We start from the raw sequence: 20,872 nt of genomic DNA, 5'->3' as shown, positions 1-20,872 counted from the left end.
TCCCAGTCTGCATCACTGTACTGCCTTGTCTGAATGAGAAGCTCAGGCTGTGGTCTGGCACAAAGGTTTTCATGGTGTGTTCTTTCATTCTGCTGTTACTGCAGGCTTGTGGAAGCTAATGCTGAGAACTAAGTGTGGTATTAGAAGTCTAGAGATCTGCGTATACAGTAGAAACCTCTCAGGGATCCACAGATTTTAGAAGTTGAAAATCACCTGGTTTTTTTCCAACTTATGCCTTAGTAACTAGAATATTAAATGGCCTCCTAGGTGCTCAGGACGTTCTTTTTAATTTCTTGGAGGTTGTGTGCTCATCCCAGTGAAGAATGGGAAGAGCTTTGATACTGAAAAATTTTCACAAAGCTGAAAAACCATTAACTGTCCAACACTGACTCAGTATGCAAAATTATTCTTCGGAATGTGTTGTGTTGTGACTACAAAAAAAATAATTAGTAGTGAATTCTGCTATTACACAGGTGTAATCCTATGTATGCCATGTAACCACATCTGTTCTGTGTTGTTTTTGTCAACTAATCAAATGTGAGAACTGCTCTACACTGATACCTTTTGTTTGAAATATGCTGCATTTGTTTCATAAATTTATCCTATCTGCGGAACCTGAAACCAACATGAAAAAATTCAAATTTGGTGACTCCTTAAAAGAAGAAAAAGTTGTAGTCGTTAGAAAATAAATGTTTACCCTTTTATTTTCAGGTCAGAAGACTTGTCTCCACTTACATGGTATCTTTCCTTACCTCTATATACCATATGATGGTTTTGGACAGCATCCAGAATACCATCTTCGTCAAGTGGCATTCAGCATTGACAGAGCCCTTAATGTGGCTTTAGGCAATCCATCTTCTACTGTTCAGCATGTTTTCAAAGTGTCATTAGTATCTGGAATGTAAGTATGACCTGTTAGGATTTTTGGTTATTTGTTTTGAAATGTTTTGCAGTTGTACTACATTGAAGCACTTACTTTGCACTTGGGTGACTGCAGTGCCACTCCTTTTTCTTTCTCCTCATGTATACAGGCTTGTACAACTTTAAGTAACTTTTCTCACTTGCTTTAACATAGTCAACAGGTTTTCCCCAAAAAAACCACTTGACGCAACCTTTTTTACCTAAATTTGTATCCTAGTGTCTATAATTTTTCCAAATCTGTTGGTTTTAGCTCTGCTGTTGCACTAGTACTTTCCAGCCACAATTTTCTACCTTTCTGGATTATTCTAGGTTCCCCAAGACCAGGCATGCCTTGCAGAAGACTGACTCTAGGTCTCCTTTTGTTTTTTTATCTAAAATGGCCTCCACAGTTCAGGTCATGTTTATGCATCTGATTCTTCCAGCAGTACAGGCCATGAAGTGGAGGCTCTTAAACATTCATTTCTTTATATACCAGGCTGACTGTTGTGTTTTATGTGGTATAGCTTCTGCTGCTGCTGGAACTACATGCTATTATTGACCTTTAACATTTTAAGGATTCTCTTAGTTAATTTTTATGTATCTTGCATAATCAAGGGCTGAAAAAATATGTCAAATCATAGCAAATAATAGGAAACTGTCTTGGGGGAACACAAGTAGTATACATGCATGCAATTTTTCATCTTCAAAGCAATGTTAATGCTAATTTTCAGTACTGTGCTGCATTATCTTATTTTTTTTCTTGCACTTCTGAAATATGTTTTTTCTAATTGTTAAGAGTCGGAAGATAATATTTCTGGTCCCAGCCAGTTTTAGTGGCTTCTAGATATTGGTAGTAAAGTGGCTGCAATAAGGAGTTTTTATTTTCAATCAGAACTTTCCACTATTTTTACAGTAACAGGTAAGGTAACCCCCCCAAATTCCTTAATTTTGTTCTTTTTGTGGGAACTATGTAAATGGTAGTATAGTTGTTCATCTCAACAGTGAAAGCTGGGCAGAGTAAACTGTTGAAGACAATCTTTACTTGAATCAATGAGAAAATAACAGGTAGAAATTAGGAGAGCTACCTGTTTTTTACCTCCCTTGTCTTAGAGCTTCAAAACAGCCATTACTGAAAGTCAGATGCTCATTGCTTCAAAGCAGCATAGGAAAGAGTGTTTCAGGTATTTTGCTTGTGTAAGAGCCTAACTGAAATGTATCTTCATCTTTACCTGGGTAGATAGACATGTTTATGTAGTGACACAGATCTGTTCTCACCTGAGACAAATTCTGCTCAGAGATATAGTATCTCTGTGATAAGAAGCCTATCTTGGAGACCTTCTGCATTAGCAGAAAGATTTGTTTTGTGTTAAAAGTGTTTGTTAAACCTCTGTAAGTTTAATATAAAATTTTTGTTGCATTAATTTCCTTGTCTGTTGTGAAGTTAAATAAGGTGTTCATAGCTAACCTTGAAAGTGTTGTAAATTTTGTCCTCCTTGCTGCAATGTCAATGTGAGGATGAGCCATTATAGCTTAATGTATATAACCTGTCATTAGGTTTATACTATCTCTGTAAGAGAAAGAATGAATCATATCCAAGATAGGATCTCCTTTTCAGCTTAGCAGCTTTAAATTTGTTTTTTCAATGTAGCTCGGTTTTAACATCAGAAACAAATTTTTTTATCAGTTCAGTCTAGCTTTTGGCCATACTAAATGCGTGCATGCATGTTTAACCATATTAAAGGTAGCAGTAGTTGTGAGGTTCTGTTGAGTTTGTGTTTTATTTAGGGCTGAAATCCCTCTTACTGCTGAACTTCATTTCATTTGACTTAGCAGGTAACCGTCCGCTTTAAAATTTTTTGAAATAATATTTTTGATGAAGACATTTTATTTTGTTTGTAGAGGTAACAAGTAAATTTATGCTTTCCTGAATTTCTGTTGACTTTGGTTGTGATTACTGCAAACTGTTGACTTCTTGCATTCACCCAACACATTGAATTATGGCCTGTTTCCTTAACGTGCTGTTTTACAAGCATGTTAGATTAAATTAGAATTCTAGATGCTGAAAAGTCAGTAATTCAGTCAAGTTATACCAGAATTAATGTTGCCTGTTCAACCTCAGTTTAGTCTTGACATATTCATTGTTCTGTGTATTCTTTAATTGCATTCTCAAATCCTGTTTTCTTCAGGATTCATGCCTCATTTAGTGCACGAGGTGATTAGTAATCACTGAAAATGGGCAGCTATTCACTCTCCTAAGCCATTTGCATTGTTCAGTTATTTATGTTATACAACTGGTATTTACTCATTTACACCTGATCTGCAGGATTAATGTCCTTAAGGACTTTGTTGCAACATGTGTCAGAAAGTGTGAAGGCTGTTTTTGAAGCAGTCCATCTTCTTAAAAGTACTATTATGATGGTGTGCCATCAGTGTGTTTTCATGTGGGGAAAGTTAAAAACAATGTTAAGCCATAAGTGCCTTCTAATTTTTTTATATATTTTTGTATGTATAGCCCCTATTCTTTTTATCCTTATACAGAATCATAATGTTCCCCTTTGGCCTGATGTGGAAATTTTCATTCTCTGGTTTATCTTCTAATTTTTGCCCCCTGGAATTTAATACTCTTTATAGTAAAATGTGTTTGAATAAATGCCACAGCATAACTAGCTAGCTTCTTGCTTTTATTTTTTTCTCTCCAGGCCTTTTTATGGTTACCATGAAAAGGAGAGACAGTTTATGAAGATTTATCTTTACAATCCTGCAATGGTAAAAAGGTAAAGATGTGGAGATACAAAGTTGTGTCTGATTTCCTTATATCTTGAATTAAAAAGTTAGTTTTGAAACAAGATTCACCAATAGCTTAACGAAATAAAAGTTACAGAATTATTGTCCCAAGATTTCAAGACACTTTAGACATTGCTAATTTTAAACACATCAGTAACCTTTTTAAAGCAGTAGCATGTTAGGAAAGCAAGACCAAAACATGCTTGCCTTTAGTTGTCTTGTGTTAACTGTAATTCTTGAACACTTGGAGAAATTTGCATCCGGTTACCTTTTCTGCAACTCTTGAGGAAAACTGTGTAGCCATCTTTCATATATTATGAAGTAAATTTGGATACTTCTTAAAAGGTTTATGATTCCAGCGACAATTATTAAATTTAAGATACATTTGGAAAACTGAATAGCTTTTGTTATTAGACAGTTTCTCTGTTTCTCAATAGTGTTCTGTTAAATGAAAGCACCATCGATCTCAGTCTTACTATCACAGTAGTTACAGTACATTCAGGAACAAATAAGGAGGAATTATTTCTCAAGCATAAACTGAAACCCCTAGTACCCACTGGAACTTTTTTTAAAAGGTCTAATACATGATCATAAGATAGGATTGTCTAATTTTTCTTCTAGGCTAGTGGAATTTTGCATGATTTAAGATTTCTGTCTTAATGTAATCTATATGTATAGCTGAGATGACAGTTTTTAAATTTGGAGCTTCTTGTGATGAATTGCTCTTATCCAGATAAACACTGACAATTCACTTAAATTATTCCTTTATTTTTTGTTGTAGAAAACTTTATTTTTAATCCCAGTTTGTTGCATTTTGAAATGCTTAGTGCTTTTCTTTGATTTGTAGATATATACTATTAGTTTGAGATAAACTTATCACACCAATTCATAATTAATCCAAATACTTGCAGTTATTTTTTAATGTGTAGCTGTTTAAAAGAGAGGATTTGTCATGCTTCTAGGGAGTAGTTAAAATACTGTTTCTGAGTGTACAGTATGTAGCTTTAAAACCAAGCAGGATGTCATCATATACTTGTCAAGGAGAACTGGAAAGACTTTTGAAGTTATTACTGGTGTGTATGCACACATCTGCCACAGTTACTTTGTGGAAAAGGTTTCCATGGCCTACAGTGGCTTTGGATCAGTTGCAGGAACAGTGCAGGATGGTTTTTTTCAGAGAGTTTTATGCTTTTTAGGCTGAAGGATTCAAGGCTCCTTTGTAACTAACACCCAAATATTCTATCTATATTAGCAGAGATCATTTTTGTGCATCTCTTAGCATGAAAACACAGTTCTTAAGTTACAAATACAACTAAGGCAAAATTTAAAAAGTCTTTTATATTTTGATAAAATAAAGTGTCATTATTGTTGTTCTGGAATAATTTTTTGTTTATGTCCTAATTTATCTTTAATTTTAGAGTTTGTGAGCTTCTGCAAGGTGGAGCCATAATGAACAAATCTTACCAGCCTCATGAAGCCCATATTCCCTACCTCCTTCAACTCTTCATAGACTACAACTTATATGGAATGAATTTAATAAACCTGGCTGCTGTCAAATTCAGAAAGGCAAGGAGAAAAAGTAAGGTGTTTATTTCTTAAGACCAAATTGTTTTGAAGGCTAAAAGCTACCATTTTGAACAAAATGTCACTTGCTGTCGGACTTTTGCTGTAGTTTGGCTGAATGTGTATAGTGTTGTTTCCCTAAAGTTTGCTTTCTGTGTGAAAACAAAGTCCCTGTGTATCATTTTTCCTTTTTGTCCCTGTGTGTGGGATTGAGGAAGAGCCTGCTTCCTGAAATAAGGAGAAACACATGTTTGGTCAGCAGTGCAGCTGTGACCATACCTCTTTTCAAGTTAGAAGATTAAGAATTGTTGTTATTTGGTTGAAGAATTGACATGGAAGATAGCATACTAATACTGTTGCTTAATTTTTTTATGTTTGTTTCTGATCCTTATGTCAGTCCAAATTATTTTTTTTTGCTGCAGTAGTGTCTGTGCAAAATTATGGCTAATCATTATGCTCTGATGACAAGCAATGTTTTTAATCAAAGTGCTTGTGTTTGTGCTAAGGCTGTTTGCTCTAAGGTGAAATTTGAAGTATTAACATCTGAGCAAAGGAAGTATTTTAAAAAAGTAGTTTGGCATTTTGAATGTACACACTGACACAAAAATTAAGTTTGGTAAGAATGTCCCTAATGTTATCTAAATGCTTCATTATAAAGGAGACAACAGCAGGAAAACCATGTCTTTCATACTTTAAATTTAATAAAATAAGCATTGTTTAGATCATAGCTGTTCTTACAGCTAATGCGGAAGTTGAAAAGAATGGTAAAGTATCTTCCTGTAAAAATGCTAAGCAATAATCGTACTGACTTTAATTTTGTTTCATTATTACAGCAGTAGACTAATGCATGGAGTTTTATAATTAATTCTCATTTAAAGGAAAATACTCTTCATGCACACCAATAGGCCACACTTTTTGCTGGTGTCAGAATTGTAGGAAGACAAAAGGTCAGCCATGGACAAGAGCATCTTCAGGATTTTCAGTCCTGAGGAAGTATAGTTAGGTACCTTTTGTCTTCCAAGTGTCCAAAGCAGCCATCTGGAAACATTCAATGTGATTATATCAAATAGTTGTTTCCATTCTTTTTCTATAGCTATTTTTCCTCTCTTTCAGATGATAGATTAAGGACATAGGCTATTTTTATTCTCCTTCATCATTTATTTAAGGATGAGAGACCTAAATCTTGAATGGGAACAAGAGGGTGAAAGAGGAGCATGGGCTGAGACCAGTGGACTTCAACTATTCTTGTAGGGAAGAACGCAATGGGATAAAGGGAAGAAAATGACAACCTTGTCTGGCTTGATCAGATAATGGCTGCAGTGCTCCTAGCAACATTCATACTGCTCTGCATGGCTCCACATCACACATCCATAAGTAGCCAGCCTCGGTCTGCTGGACAGGCACAGGATCACTATCTACTGCTCCTGGCACAGCAGCTGAGCAACAAATGTTTTGTCCCTGGTACAGCCTTACAGAGGCACTGCTGTCCTTGTACAGCAACCCTTTCTAAGCTCAGACCTGTTGGACAGGTGTACAAGGCACAACCTCTGCTTACAACTGACACACTTACTTGCCTGTTCCACAGCATCTGTGTCTTGGGAGTATGCATTCATTTCAGTCAAGTATAGTTGTGTTATGCAGACCAGGCCAAACATCGTTTTTTAGACAGCAGTAAAAGCCTTTGCCTAAGATGTGCAGCAAACACTTATTTTACTTCCCTTGCAGATGATGATCTAAAATTTGGTCTGGCAAGTAGTAGAAAATTCAGTAATAGATCTGTTTGTGAATATAAGTAAGCAGCCTCAGGAGCCTGTTTTTCTCACTGAGATAAGTAGACTATTTTGAAGGCTGAGAGAGGCCAGCAGGCAAATTTGTTGGTAGCAGGAATATTCTGCCTTCATCAGCCTGTATCCAGAAGATGCAGGAGTTCATTTTCTCAAGTCCTTGTCTTTATGGACAGTGATGAAGGCTGCAAGTTCGTTCATGCACCACATGCCACTCATGGCTAGGCTTTGCAAACGAAGATTTGGGAAGGACTCTACCCACATTTGCTACAAGTGCACTGGTGGCTAAAAAGGCCAATGCGACAAGTCCAGTTGCAAAAGGCACAGCAGAAAGACTCCTTAGGTGGTATTGACAAGACACGGTTCTTTCTACGTTGTCTTTTCTCCTCAAGAGTGATCCTGTGTGCGTTCTCAAAAGAAGCAGCAGCGTTATAGATGGTGTGTCTCCAGACCTCCCAATTGGAGGCCAGAGTAGACCAGTTATGTTGATCAGTATGGCCAAGGCTGAGATGTTGTTTCAGGGAGTCCTTGTATCTCCTCTTCGGGCCTTCTCTCTTGTGGCAGCCGGTGGCAAGTTCACCATAAAGCAAGATCTTAGGGAGGCGGCGGTCCTTCATCCTTGAGACTTGTCCTGCCCAACGCAGCTGCGTTCTCAGCAAATGGCCTCAATACTTGTGACTGCTGCTTGTTCAAGAACAGACGTATTAGTCACATAATCTGACCAGTGGATGTTTAGGATTGTACGGAGGCAGCGTTGCTGGAAGTCGCAGGTAGTGGCAGTAGATGACCCATGATTCGGACCCATATAAAAGAGTAGACAGTACAATGGCTCTGTAAACACTGATCTTTGTACTTTTCTTCAGGTGTTTATTTCGCCAAACTCTTTTATGGCCTTTGCTAGCCTCTTCGTCAGTCTTACCGTCTGAGGAGATGATGCTTTCTAGGTAATTAAACTGCTGGAGTGATTTGAGCTATGATTCGCCAATGGTGGTATGGGGATGATGGAAGACTTCCCGAGGTGCAGGTTGATAGAAAACTTCTGTCTTCTTCAAGCTGACTTCCAGCCCAAAAAGCTCAGCAGCCTCTGCAAAGCAGGATGTTAAACGCTATAGAGCTGCTTCTGTGTGGGCAACAAGGGTGGCGTAATCAGCATAAAGCAGCTCCCGGACAAGATGGTTTAAGGTCTTGGTGTGGGCCTTCAGTTGCCTTAGGTTAAATAGGCTTCCATCGGTACAATATCGGATGTAGGTACCATTTTCTTCGTCGAGGTCTGCTGTGGCCCTTTGAAGCATCACGCTGAAAAAAAACGCAACCTTGTTTCACACTGTTGGTTATTTGAAAGGGCTCAGAAAGTGCATCGCCATATCTGACTTGGCCGTGCTGATCCTCATGAAGTAAGGTGATCATTTTAAGGAACTTGGGGGGACATCCTAAACGTTCCAAAATCTGCCACAGACCTTTTCTGCTCACAGTATCAAAAGCTTTGGTGAGATCAGCAAGGGTTACATAGAGTCCTTTGTTCTGTTCCCTACACTTCTCTTGCAGTTGTCTGAGAACAAATACCATGTCTGTGGTACTCCTACTGTCTTTAAAGATCTTTATATCAAGAAAAGGGGAATATTGAGTATCCTTAAATCTCTATCCCTATGAGTAACTCTACTGAAGAAACAAACTGATACAGGAATTTGTGACTTGATTTTTAGAAGTATACGAAAATAGGGTTCATGGGGAAGAAAGAGAATAATGCACTAAAACTGCTCTGGTGTGGTATTTGAAATACATATAAATTTGAAAAATAATAGTATATATTTCGTCAGTTGGCCTATAAACTTGCACAACTGCTGTGGGATGTATTTTCCTTTAAAATATAGAACTATTTAGCCCTGTTTTGTCAACTCAGAATAATCAAGTTGCAGATGAAAAATAACAAGAGACATTTCTATACCTAGTAAGCTTGCATCTTAATAGGGAGAATTAGCTGATGTGCCACACAATAAAAACATGGCTGTGTTTCTTCCTGGACCAGCTCTGCCTAGGGACAAATCATCACTTTGGAATAGCACAGACGTGAAGCTATGCTAGGTTTGAGCTGAATCTGTGCAAATGGGATCAGATACGTTGTGTTGTCTTCCTGGAATCACCTGCTTAAGCATCACAGTGCATTAGATGTTAACAGTGCTGGTGTGGCTGAAATGTGAGTTAGTTCCTGCATAAGCACAGGCGTGTCTCTTCACCACACTTGAGTGCCACATATCCCATGTGTGTTTAGTGTCTGTGTACCATGTCAGTGCACTTAAGAGTCTGATGCGGAGGCAGGGTTTGCAGGAACTAGTCTGGGTGCAGTAAGCTTGGTCTGGAACGTATTTAATTAAGCCTGCTTGCTTCTGTTTGTAGCTTCTAAGGTGTTTTGGCGTGGTATTTGCCAGTTGCTTCCGTAGTAATCGTGGTACTCAGGGCTTTTTGCTATATGACATATCCCTATCCCCGCTAGTCCACATTGGCAAGAGTATTATGAAATTTATAGAATAAAAATACATGTTCTAATAAATATTTACTTAATGAAGACCTCTGAGAACTGAGTTGTTTAGTTAGTGTATCTTTAACAAATGTAAAAGTGTTTGCTGTGGCTGAAAGGTAAATTTAGTTCCAAAAAACTGCTAGTGTGTGACATCAACATAGCTGAGAAAATTCAAGGTTCAGTCTGGTCTTTTGGATAGAAGTGAGAGACTAAGTAATTTTCAAAGTCTTCTCCCATTCCACCTCCCTCCATTCCGGAGCTTTGTGATTTCTTGTGCCATATCCTGTGTATGTTGTCTTTCCTTCCTCTGAAGACTGAAGGTTCAGGCAGAGATCGAAGGGAGGTAGTAAATCTTCAGAGTAGACTTCTCCAGCATGACTTCGTAGCACATTTCCTTACACAGAGACCTCTGAGCAAACTTAGATGGTGTTTTCTTTATTTGTAGATCAGACATCTGCCTTCATTGCAGGTTTCCACTTATTGCTACAACCACTGCATCTGGAATATATTGTATATTCCCTTTCAGCTCACAAATAAGAGGGAGAAAAAGTGTGAAGTAGAATTTAGTGTTTTCTTTGGCTTCTAATTTCCATTGGGTTCTGACTCAGCACTTGAGAATTCTGAAGTTTACATCAGAATCTGTACAATTTATTTTGAAACTTGTACAAATAGAAAAAGATTGAATTTAGGTTAAGATATGACTAGAGCACAACAAATTTAATCCTAGTAATATCAGTGTGTTAGGAATGTGTTTTTCTTTTTATATGTATCTACATGTTAGGAAGAAAGATCATTTATATGATTGCGTAGTAATTTGCGAAGATGATATCATGCAGTGCTATTTATTCTTTAGGAGCATCTGTACTGGTAATATTAAATAATAAATGCAGTTATATAATGATATGTTTAAAAATATTTCCACATTAAATGAATTAATTTCTCATTCTACTTTTTTTTCCTAGGTGATACATCAGGTGTAAGTAAACATCATAGAATTCATTTGCCAGAAAATTCAAGCCATGTATCTTTCATTGAATGGGAAGAAGATGAAATACCAAGGTCAGCATGCCAATTTTTTTTAATCTGTGCTGTATTTTGTTATATACATCAACTTGTATGTAATACAGGATTCCAGTCTCTTTTAAAGGACCCTTATATGTTCAAAAAAGGTGCTGATATGACACAAATTATCATTGTTTAGTTTCTTGGTATAGTTTTGGTCATCTGACACTTTCTGGTGTATGGTTGGAAAAATCCAACCAGGACATAACAATGGGAATATATGTGGCAAATTCAACTTTTTGATTTTTGGAAGTAAGTTTCTAGCTAATGACTTCTGATTAAGAGCCAAGGGAGTTTAATAGTTATAGAGAATAGTTACACATCAGTTCACAGATTCTGGTTTTCTGGTTTTGTAATCACTCTTAAGTAACATGACCTCACTGATGAGGCCGCACCTCAAATCCTGTGTTCAGTTCTCGGCCCTGCCTACAGGAAAGACACTGAGGTGCTTGAAAGTGTCCAGAGAAGGGTAACGAAGCTGGGGAAGGGTCTGAAGCACAAGGCTCATGAGGAGCAGCTGAGGGAGCTGGAGTTGTTTAGCCTGGAGAAAAGAAGGCTCAGGGTAGAACTTTATCACTCTCGAAAACTATCTGAAATGTGGTTCTAGTCAGGTGAGGATCAGTCTTTTCTCCCAGGTAACAAGTGGCAGGGCAAAAGAAAATGGCCTTGAGTTATGCCAGGGAAGGTTTAGATTGAATATTAGGAAAAATTTTATTCACTGAAAGGGTAGTCAGGCGTTGGAATAGGCTGCCTAGGAAGTGGTGGAATTGCCATCTGTGGAAGTATTCAAAAAAACATGTGGTTCTGGCACTTGGGGCTATGGTTTAGCACTGCTAGATTAACAGTTGGATTGATGAGTTGGGGAGGGGAGAGAAACTGACAGTATCTGGAGCTACTTTGATTTGTACAGTTTATCCATAGCAAGTTCCTTCTTTAAGCTACTTCCTGATGTTTGACAGGTCCTTCTGTCATCTAGTGGTCTTCTCAGTCTTAGGGTGGTTCCTGTCATTCTGCTCCAAAATGCTTATCAGGCTCAATATTCCCTGTTTCCCGCTAGTGTTATGTTCTGGGAACATTTGCTTCTCCAGTAGGAAGTGCATGCCTTAAACCATACTTCACATTTTTCTAGTGTGCAAAAGCTTGTGTTAGGTAGCATCTGGTTTTCTGATTCTACTTCTACTTTAAGATTTTGTAACAACATTCATCTGACAGTTGTACTGTGATTTTACTTGTGGTCACTTTATATCCAGTTGTTCTTGGACAACTCTTTCTTCTCCTTTTTGGCTGCACACTTCATTCACAGTCCTTTTCAACATGTATTTGGCTTGTAAATAAGTACTTACTTACTTACAACTTACTTAACCTTTAGAAGGTTGGATTGTAAATTAGACCAGGATCATCTGATGTTACTTTGCACAGATGTGGAAAAGGAAGATGAAAAGAAAGCAAAGTAGCACTTCCTGGCTGTCAAAACCGGAGAGGGATGAGGTCAGCATAGCAGGAGCCAAGGCGTGCATCCTCATAGCTGTAACTGCAGGCCTTGTTTCTACCTTCTTCCACGCTTCTGTGTATACAGCCAGGGATGCAGCACCTTACTTGTGCCAGTCCTTCTCCGGCACTCACGCTTGTTCCAGAAGTGGGATGTTAGCAGTAATGGGGAAAATCCAAGCCTGTCCATTTCCCTAGCATATTTATTCTCTGTACTTTTGCCAGCAGGAATTTATTTCATGAACATAAAGCCTGAATACTACATAAGATGCCAGACAGATTCTCTGTAGCACTGTATGCAATGATACTGGTAGTTCCTGATATGCTTTACAGTTTCATTTATCATGCCACTTTGGCTTGTAAGCATTTTAGGATTTATTAGTACAAGGTAATTCTATTCCTTTTTTTTTTTCCAGTGGAGCATCTTCTGTTTGGAATCCCTTGGAAGTTCTTGTAGGATCTTGCATCCCATTTTTATATTTCATCCTGTTTATATTATTCTAATTCTAAGTTATCCTGCTTTTGTTTTCTGATACTGGCTTATGTCTACTGACTTGTCTTATCAGCATATTTCATTACCACACTGCTGCATTTTCTGCCAAAAATATTAATGAGAAGTGAAGTAGACTCAGTCACAGAAACTGGTCTATATTCAGTTCTACAAATTTTTTATCAATGCTCTGGGATTTTTTTATATAACCAATAGGAATTTCATCTTTACTTAGCTCTTAAAATGCTTTAATGAATTAGGAACTCATTTACAACTCCTCCAACTGAAATTTTTTCCCATATGATACTGTGTCAAACATTCTTTTGTCTAGAAAATTGATTTTTTCATTAGAGGTGTTCTAGCATGACTGTCTTTCCTATGCTGTAGGATGTACATGCCACAGCAAAGTAAAAAACCTAAATTTTTCCAGTCCTATTTTTGCTCTGTTCTGTATCTACATCAAATTAATGCCTGTTATAATTTCTCCTGGATTATTTATGGGAGGCATCAACTTAAAACAGTGTTCTTGTAATCAAACCCATGCTACAGTCCCTCTTTCAGATTACCTTCCTACTTTATTTCCTTTCAAATTCTGAAAATTTGTATCTAGGTCGTTTTAATGGACCTATAATTGTCATGATCAACCTTGCCTAGGGTGCATCTGACCTAGATCATATGAGATACCTATCTGAGGAAGCCTTTGTAATTGTTTCTTAAAATGACTGTGACTCAATTGTTTTTATTTTTGCAGTCTACAGCATTACTCGATATCTGTAAAGCTGCCTTTCTTCCTTTATTTCTGTCTTTCCTTAATGAGTTCTGTATTCCCAACATATTTAGCTTCTGTGTGTAGCTATATCAACAGTTGTATTGATTTCTAGTTTCATGTGCAATACCAGGAGAGTCCCCACACTTTATTTTCCAGTCCTCTTGAGTTTAAGAGAAATTATCTGTTTTGTGAATTGTTTAGCAAAAAAAATTTACTTGCTGTATTTCACCACTTGAATGTTTTCAGCAGCATTTGGAGTTTCTTCTGTCACTGAAATTCTAAGTTCTTTGCTTGTTGTTTATATCAGATATGAAAATCACATAAATCTTTCCCTACCTTTCAACTGTACACTGAAGTTATTAGTTGTTATGTCAAGAAAAAGCAAAGAGGGAAAAGACATTCAAATGTTGTTTGAGACCACAAAACTTTTAGGCCAGTCTTGTATTCTTAGTGACTGGGATGTCTGTTTGGCCTCATTATCCTTTGTTTTGTGTACATTGAGAATACATTTTAGAGATAGTCCAACATGTATCTGCCAAGTCCTTGCTGTACGTGGCAGTTAACAAGTTCTCTTGTTTAACGAAACAGTGCCAGTGATTTGGCACTTCTTGCCTTTGAAACACAGTATATCAGTTGGCTGAACTATGATTCTGGGTACCTGGAAGTTAATATGCAAAATACTATTTAGAAGTCATGTATGTAACATGGGTGGCATTTTCCATGAGTAAGTGCCAGTGGTGGTTCCTTATTTCAAAGAACTTTTGAGAACTCTGCCAAAGTTTCTTGGTAACTGAACTCCCTCTTCAGTACTAGAAAGCACCTTGCTACTCTGCCACATCTCCAAAACAGTATTTAACTTAGCTATGTCCTGTCATGCTCCTGGCAAATCTCTGAATTACTAACTTGCTGCTATGATTAGCATACTGTATTGAGCCAGGGACATGTCTTTTAATGTAATTCTAGAGCAATTCTGTTATGAAGTAGACAAATGTCCAAAGCCCCTAGTGCCCAGGAATGCCTGCTGTTCTAAGGCTTTTAGATACAATACTTGCCAGTGTTATTACCCTGGAACCTGCAAAGCCTGCCTTAAAATGGGCAGTAGACACCTGAATCTGGCAGTGCTATCCTAAAGTTTTTGACATCAGGAGTTCTTCGCATGAGACACATTTATGTTATCTCTCAAGTAGGTAATAATAAATGATGAAACCCTTATAAGAGTTCCATTGAGAAAACTTTTTGGTAAACATCAGACTTGGAGTAATCTGCCAGTCAAATCTACCACTTGGACATGATGCGTTAAAAGCAGAATGACTGATAGACTGCTTTTGAGAAGCACTTTTTAAAAATCCTAGATTTGCTATCAGACACTAGTTTATATGGAAGTGGAGACATCTGACGCATAACACTTTTGCACAGTCTAGCAGATTTTTACTAGATTTGTGGATGTCATAGTTGCTTTTCTCACTTGTCTGGTTGTGCATGTTTTTATTTAGCTATTTGATTTTTAGTATAATGTTCATGTTATTAAAGTCACTGGAACATCCCGAAAACAGAGACATGTTTTCTTCCATGAACAAAATATGGAAAATTATTATGTCAGATTTTAGAGTCCTTATCAGTGCAGTTGAGTGACACTTTTCAGATTCTCCGTGAAGTTAATTTTTGTCTGCTATGCTCAGTTTAACATTATAAATACCTCAGATGCGGTCATCACAGAACTTGTTTCCTTAGGCTGTCATTAATATTGGTAATTAGGATACTGACACTGATGTTCATTCTTCAAGGTTTTTGAGGGCTTTGATCTATCTGTATGTAGTGGTGTAGGTAGTTGACTGTAGCTTTAATTCATTGCCTCAGCATCTCAGAAACCAAACCATGGTACTTTCTTTGAGCACAGGTTTCATCCTAAACTATACTTACCATTTCAGTGGATAGTGCAAACAAACTGTTATTTTCTTCAAAAATAATGACCATTTTCTCTGTCTCTTCTCAAAATAATGTGTTTGGAGAGTTTCATACAAAGGTAAGATGGATTTGTATTGCAGGTTTTCAGCATGGTGTATAGGTATGAAGGGCAATTTAAAATGGACTGGTATGAGTATCCCAAGTAGCCTAGCATGGCAACTCAGTGTTGCACAACCCTGATTTATCTTGCTTTTTGGAGAGTAAAGTTTTGTTCTTTTGCAGCTGGGTTGCTTCTGTTCCTGTGCCACCTCACTTAACCCTGCCTTTCAAGTGTCTGCATTCAAGCTGTATCTTGTGAACAATTCTCTCTACATTCTCTTTTACAAAATGAAACCTAGACGCATTGTCTGGGACTAAGTCTTCTTTTCTAATCTTGTTCTAAGACAGATATTCTCAAATCACGGTTTTGACATTACATAAACCACGATTTTTCTTTGCAAAACTGATGCCTGTGATATGAAGCTGGTGATTAGTCTGTTGTGTAGGGCAATCTGTGTCAAACAGGCCATTCTGAATATCTTCCAAGGGTTTACAACTGCTAGTTCATATTTTCAACTGATTACAGCTGGGAGACTAGACATGTTCTGACTTCTTCTCACCAAACTATTGACAATACTCAGATTAAACAGTTCCCAAGTAGCATGTAATAATGTTAAATAACTGTACTTCAGGACAGTTTGTGCTCCTCCCTCACCTCCTGACATTTTTGTTTTAATCAGCGTAAATTAAAATGTTGGAAGGGCCAGTTAAATCTGCTCTGCTTTCATGATCCCTTTGAGGCTTTTCCTGAAGTGGGAACAAATGGCTTCTTGGCCTTAGTGGCTTACCTGAATGTGGCAGAAGCTTGTAGTGCTACTGCCCTGACTTCAACTAGTGCAAGTGTCTAGCAGCTCACCTTGACAAGGATGTTAAATGCCAAGCTAATGAACTGGTTGTATTGGGAAGATGTTTTTCAAGTGTTATGAACTTACTCTGCATGTCAGGTGTCTTCATTAGCTTCCACATCAGTCCTTGGAGCATGCAGTTTTGACTGCCAGCCCTGCCTTCATCTTGAAAATGTTAATGACAACTATGATGATGAATCTTAAATTTGTTTCAAAAAGGACTCTTGTTAGCTCAGTGTTTGTAATTTGAATAATAAGCCATGTGAATTGGAATACTGTTGTTTTGGCAAAGAGATTCCTTAAATCTGTTTGATTTAGAGCTTGGGCAAAATGAGCTCTTCTGCTTCTAGTTGCTCAAATTGTTTGAATGAGTTGCAGACAAAGAACATGCTTCAAATTAATATTATTATGGAAAAATACTTAAGTTACATTGGCAACTACCAGTTTGTTCTGAATTCAGCAACGTTGAATTTAGTGTTATTTTTGTATGATAAATCCATATTAGAATCTCTCATAGATAAGAAATCTGATTATTTGGAAGGCTCTTGGCCAATTTTGTCTTTGGTCTTGATCAGCTCTCAAACAAACTCACTGGCCACACTCTTGATGGGGATGTAAGAAACCAAGACATGAGATTTTTTTGGAAAAAGTGTCCTAACTAGTTGAAGGGAAAAGAATAGAAAGCTGTCTTTGTCAGAGGAAAGGCAAATGCTTCATTTAATGGTTTCGGTCATGAAACAAACTCTTCAGAAATAGGTCACTAACCCTAAAATACATTTTTTCTTAAACTTTTCAAGAACTTTCATTCTTTCTTTCTCCCTGCCCCTCCCCTCATTGTTTGTTTGTTTTTATTGTATTCTTTTAAAAGAGGAAATTAACAAAAGTGGAAAGCTCAGAGCTTTGCTATTGTATCCTCCAGACAAGTAAAATGCTGATCTTTACCAGATTTCTGATATCAGTGACCATTATATATTGTGGTCCTCTTTTGCTTGTTCCCAGAAATGCTTTGGGTTTTGTGAAGGGAACCAACAATTTTTGCAGCCTCCTCCCTCACTCTTGTTTCCCAATGATCTTGCAATTCTTTCTTGTTGTGGGATCAAAATACAGGTCTCAGCTTGCCTGCAGTTCCTGTTACCCATTGCGCAGGCAAGAGGCCAGCTCTGTTTAAATGCTTTGATGAACACACAAAGTGAATGACATGAAAAGTATGCATTTTGAGCATATTTATGGAATTCTTTCTCAACTGATGGTTTAACTGGGAAGAGAGGGAAGTGATGGCAATGTATTGTCCTTAAAAGTGTGCATAGAATCATAAAATAATTTGAATTGGAAGAGACGTTTAAAGGTCATCTAGTCCAGCCCCCTTGCAATGAACAGGAACATCTTCAACTAGATTAGGTTGCTTAAAGCCCTGTCCAGGCTGGCATTGAATGTTTTCAGAGGCGAGACATCCACAGCCTCTCTTGGCAACCTGTTCCAATGTTTCACCAACCCTCATTGTTTAAAAAAAAAATTAAAAAAATCTTCCTTACATCTAGTCTAAACCCACCCTCTTTCAGTTTAAAACCATTACCCCTTGTCCTATCACTACAGGCCCTACTAGAAAGTTTGTTGCCATCTTTCTTGTAGACCCCCTCTAGGTGCTGGAAGGTCTTCCTGGAGCCTTCACCAGGCTGGACAACCCCAGCTCTCTCGATCTGTCTTCGTAGGAGAGGTGCTCCAGTCTCCTAATGATCTTTGAGTCCCTCCTCTGGACTCGCTCCAGCAGGTCCATGTCCATCTTATGTTGGGAGCCCCAGAGATGTATGCAGAATCACCTTCCTTGACCTACTGGCCACGCAGCTTTAGATGCAGCCCAGGATGCAGTTGGCCTTCTTGGCTGTGAGCAAACATTGCCAGCTCATGAGCAGCTTTCCCTCCACCAGTACCCCCAAGTCCTTCAACCTGTATTGATACTGTGGGTTGCCCCAGTGCTGGTGCAGGACCCTGAACTTGGTCTTCTTTAAACTCACAAGGTTCACACAGACCCACTTCTCAAGCTTGTCCAGGTCTCCACTGATGGCATCCCATCACTTAGATGTGTCAACCAGATCACTCAGCTTGCAGCATAACATAATGTGACTGCAACATAAGTGAGGGAATTTAATTTTACATTTCTTTCAGATTTTATATTTCTAGATAGTTAAATACTTAATTTTCAAAGAAGTGTCGGGAATCTCCAGCTTTTAATTACATCATCTACTACCTTCCTGTGTTATAGTAAATTCTATTCAAAACTTACAGAGCATTGAAAATGTTAAGGAATTATATCTTATCTTATAATCTTGCTGAGATTTTTGAGGCTTTGTGTGTGTCAGGGAATGTAGGAGTACAACTAGGTGCTCTAAATCACCAGTTAATTAACCCAGACAATTGGTCCTGAAGAGCTTTGAGGGGATTTTCAGTGTTTCCCTAAAAGTTTTTAAAGGGTAAACAGACTTTCACATAAACCTGGGAAAAGGTTTCTCTTTCTTAGCTTCCTCCATGAACCTTTTAAAAGTGGTTCACTGACAGCAACAGGTGGAAGGTCACTGACCTCTGCAATTCTGAAAAGGCACAGCAGGAAGCTGTTACAAGATCCTTGCACAACAACCTTGAATCTGTTTCTAGTATTTTAAGTCTTCACCGAGCCAGTTATCCTTAGTTCAGCATGTGTTTGGGTTGTTAATGCTCTGTTTATATTCACCAGCATAAAGAAAAAATCTGAAAAATAAAATATTTTTTGCTTCACTTCCCTTATCTGTAAATGTTAAAGAGTTTTGCATTGCTCTTAACTATGAATGAGAGAGAAAAATTTTTACCAATGTGTTTTCTGGGTGCAAGATCATGCCTATGGATGTGGTCCTATTAGCTGAGTTCTATAGAACATTTCATCTTGTATTTGAGGAGGAGAACATTATTGTAATTGTACTTAGCGTTGTTTGCCAGGTCTTTTCTCTTCTTCCCGCAAAAGAAAAAAGCTAGAACCCTCTAAGTTGAAGATACAGATTTCTTATCTAATTAGATTTGAATATGACCATTAATTTAAGGACTTGCAGGGGAGGATAAGAACTGATAATTCTGTATTCGGTTACTTACTCCGTTCCCCGTGAAATATTTTAGATGTTAGTGCAGTTAGAAAATGATGGTCCATGTTTCAAAATCAGTGTATTGATAAAATTAACCTGTGGTATTTATGTTGTCACAGCTCTTTAATGTTGAAAGGTGTTGAGCCACAAAGTACCTGTGAATTGGAGGTGGATGCAGTAGCTGCCGACATTTTAAATCAACTGGATATTGAAGGTGAAGTGTTAACAACATTCCATGTAAAATGGTTTTAGAATAGAAACTATGTTGTCATCTTCTTTTAAAACTCAGTTTAGTTAAATCACAATCCAAATTTCAGCGTTAGTAAATTCTTGATTTAAAAATTTATAAAGTTTAAAAAAAGAATTGAATTAACTCTGGAAGAAAACAGGTTATAAAAATAGCCTATTATCAGAGCAATATAAAGAGATTTTTGTTAATGCATAACAGAAGGTTTCAGACCTATAAAGAGAATAGTAATGGAAATATCAACATCGAGTATGCATGTGTATGTACATACACCTATATATACATACACACACATACTTGATGAGAAGACCATAAAAAGCCAAAGATTTACATTAAAATAGGAGATCTAAAAAACAAATCAAATTGCACCTTAACTTTTACATAACACTGAATCCTAGAGTAAGGCAAGAATTACAATTAAAAGATAACAGACTAGAATTGCAAAAGAAATGAAGAATAATGTCAGAATTTGATTTAGAGAAAGAATGCTTTGTCACGTTGACAGACTTCCCTTCATGTATTCTTGCCTATTTCAGCCCAGATTGGCAGGAACCCTGGTTTGCAAGCTATATGGGAAGATGAAAAGCAGCGACGGAGACAGAAATGTGAATCTTCTCAGATTAAGCCACCTGAGTCACAAGGTAAAATTGTGCAGCTGTTAATCCAAACTTTGAATGAGAAGCAAGCAAGAGGGTAGGATTTAAGTTGGTGTATCAAGTTTGAGGGCTTTTTAGATGTACTGGGTTTTTTCACTTCCAAGCTTACTGATTGTCCAATATGTGTATTCCAATTTTTAAAGCAAGATACATAATCTTGTCTAAAAACATCATGATTCTGCTAGCTGCAAAACATTCTAGACAGAATGAAAGATAATGACAGCTAAGATTGCATGGTTTGTGATGGAAAACATTTAAATGTTTAAATACTGGCAAAACTAAATCTCTTATCTTGAAGCTTTCCATTGTAATTTATGCACGAGAGCAATTCCTTTTAATTTCTGTGGAATTATATCTAAGGTGATATTAGATTAAAATTCTAATAGGATAGACAAATCGCTGTGTTCTTATGTAAAATTCATTACAAAGGGAAGACTGTGCTCTGCAAAGTAATTGCATAAGGAACAGGCTTATGCAATTCTCTGCACTACCCAGGCCATGTTTCTTTTGAAATATGAATGATATTTGGCAAGTAAGACAGAGGATTGCAAGAAGGAAAGAGGCAGGTTCCTGGCTAAGGCAGACTGCTTTCTCACTGACTTTTTTTCCTGTGTTTCTGTGTAAGGTTATTCAGGCTACATAAACCAGACTTTTC

The 20,872-nt window shown here is 37.5% G+C and overlaps 1 protein-coding gene across 2 annotated transcripts in view; it reads left to right on the top strand.

Moving 5' to 3' along the window:
• The window catches only part of REV3L (REV3 like, DNA directed polymerase zeta catalytic subunit), a 125,992-nt gene that overhangs the window by 46,519 nt on the left and 58,601 nt on the right, over positions 1-20,872 (top strand). For both annotated transcript variants that reach the window (XM_017827716.1, XM_017827721.1), the window contains exons 2-7: positions 712-901; positions 3,600-3,674; positions 5,103-5,263; positions 10,512-10,608; positions 19,434-19,528; positions 20,098-20,202. In XM_017827716.1, coding sequence (XP_017683205.1) covers positions 712-901; positions 3,600-3,674; positions 5,103-5,263; positions 10,512-10,608; positions 19,434-19,528; positions 20,098-20,202 — 723 coding nt within the window. The remainder of the gene's footprint in view (positions 1-711; positions 902-3,599; positions 3,675-5,102; positions 5,264-10,511; positions 10,609-19,433; positions 19,529-20,097; positions 20,203-20,872) is intronic.

This window comes from Lepidothrix coronata, unplaced genomic scaffold (genome assembly GCF_001604755.1).
Source record: "Lepidothrix coronata isolate B3197 unplaced genomic scaffold, Lepidothrix_coronata-1.0 Scaffold5, whole genome shotgun sequence".
Lineage (NCBI taxonomy): Eukaryota > Metazoa > Chordata > Aves > Passeriformes > Pipridae > Lepidothrix > Lepidothrix coronata.
The sequence above is the reverse complement of the archived record's forward strand: the minus strand, read 5'-3'. Positions and strand labels throughout refer to the sequence as shown.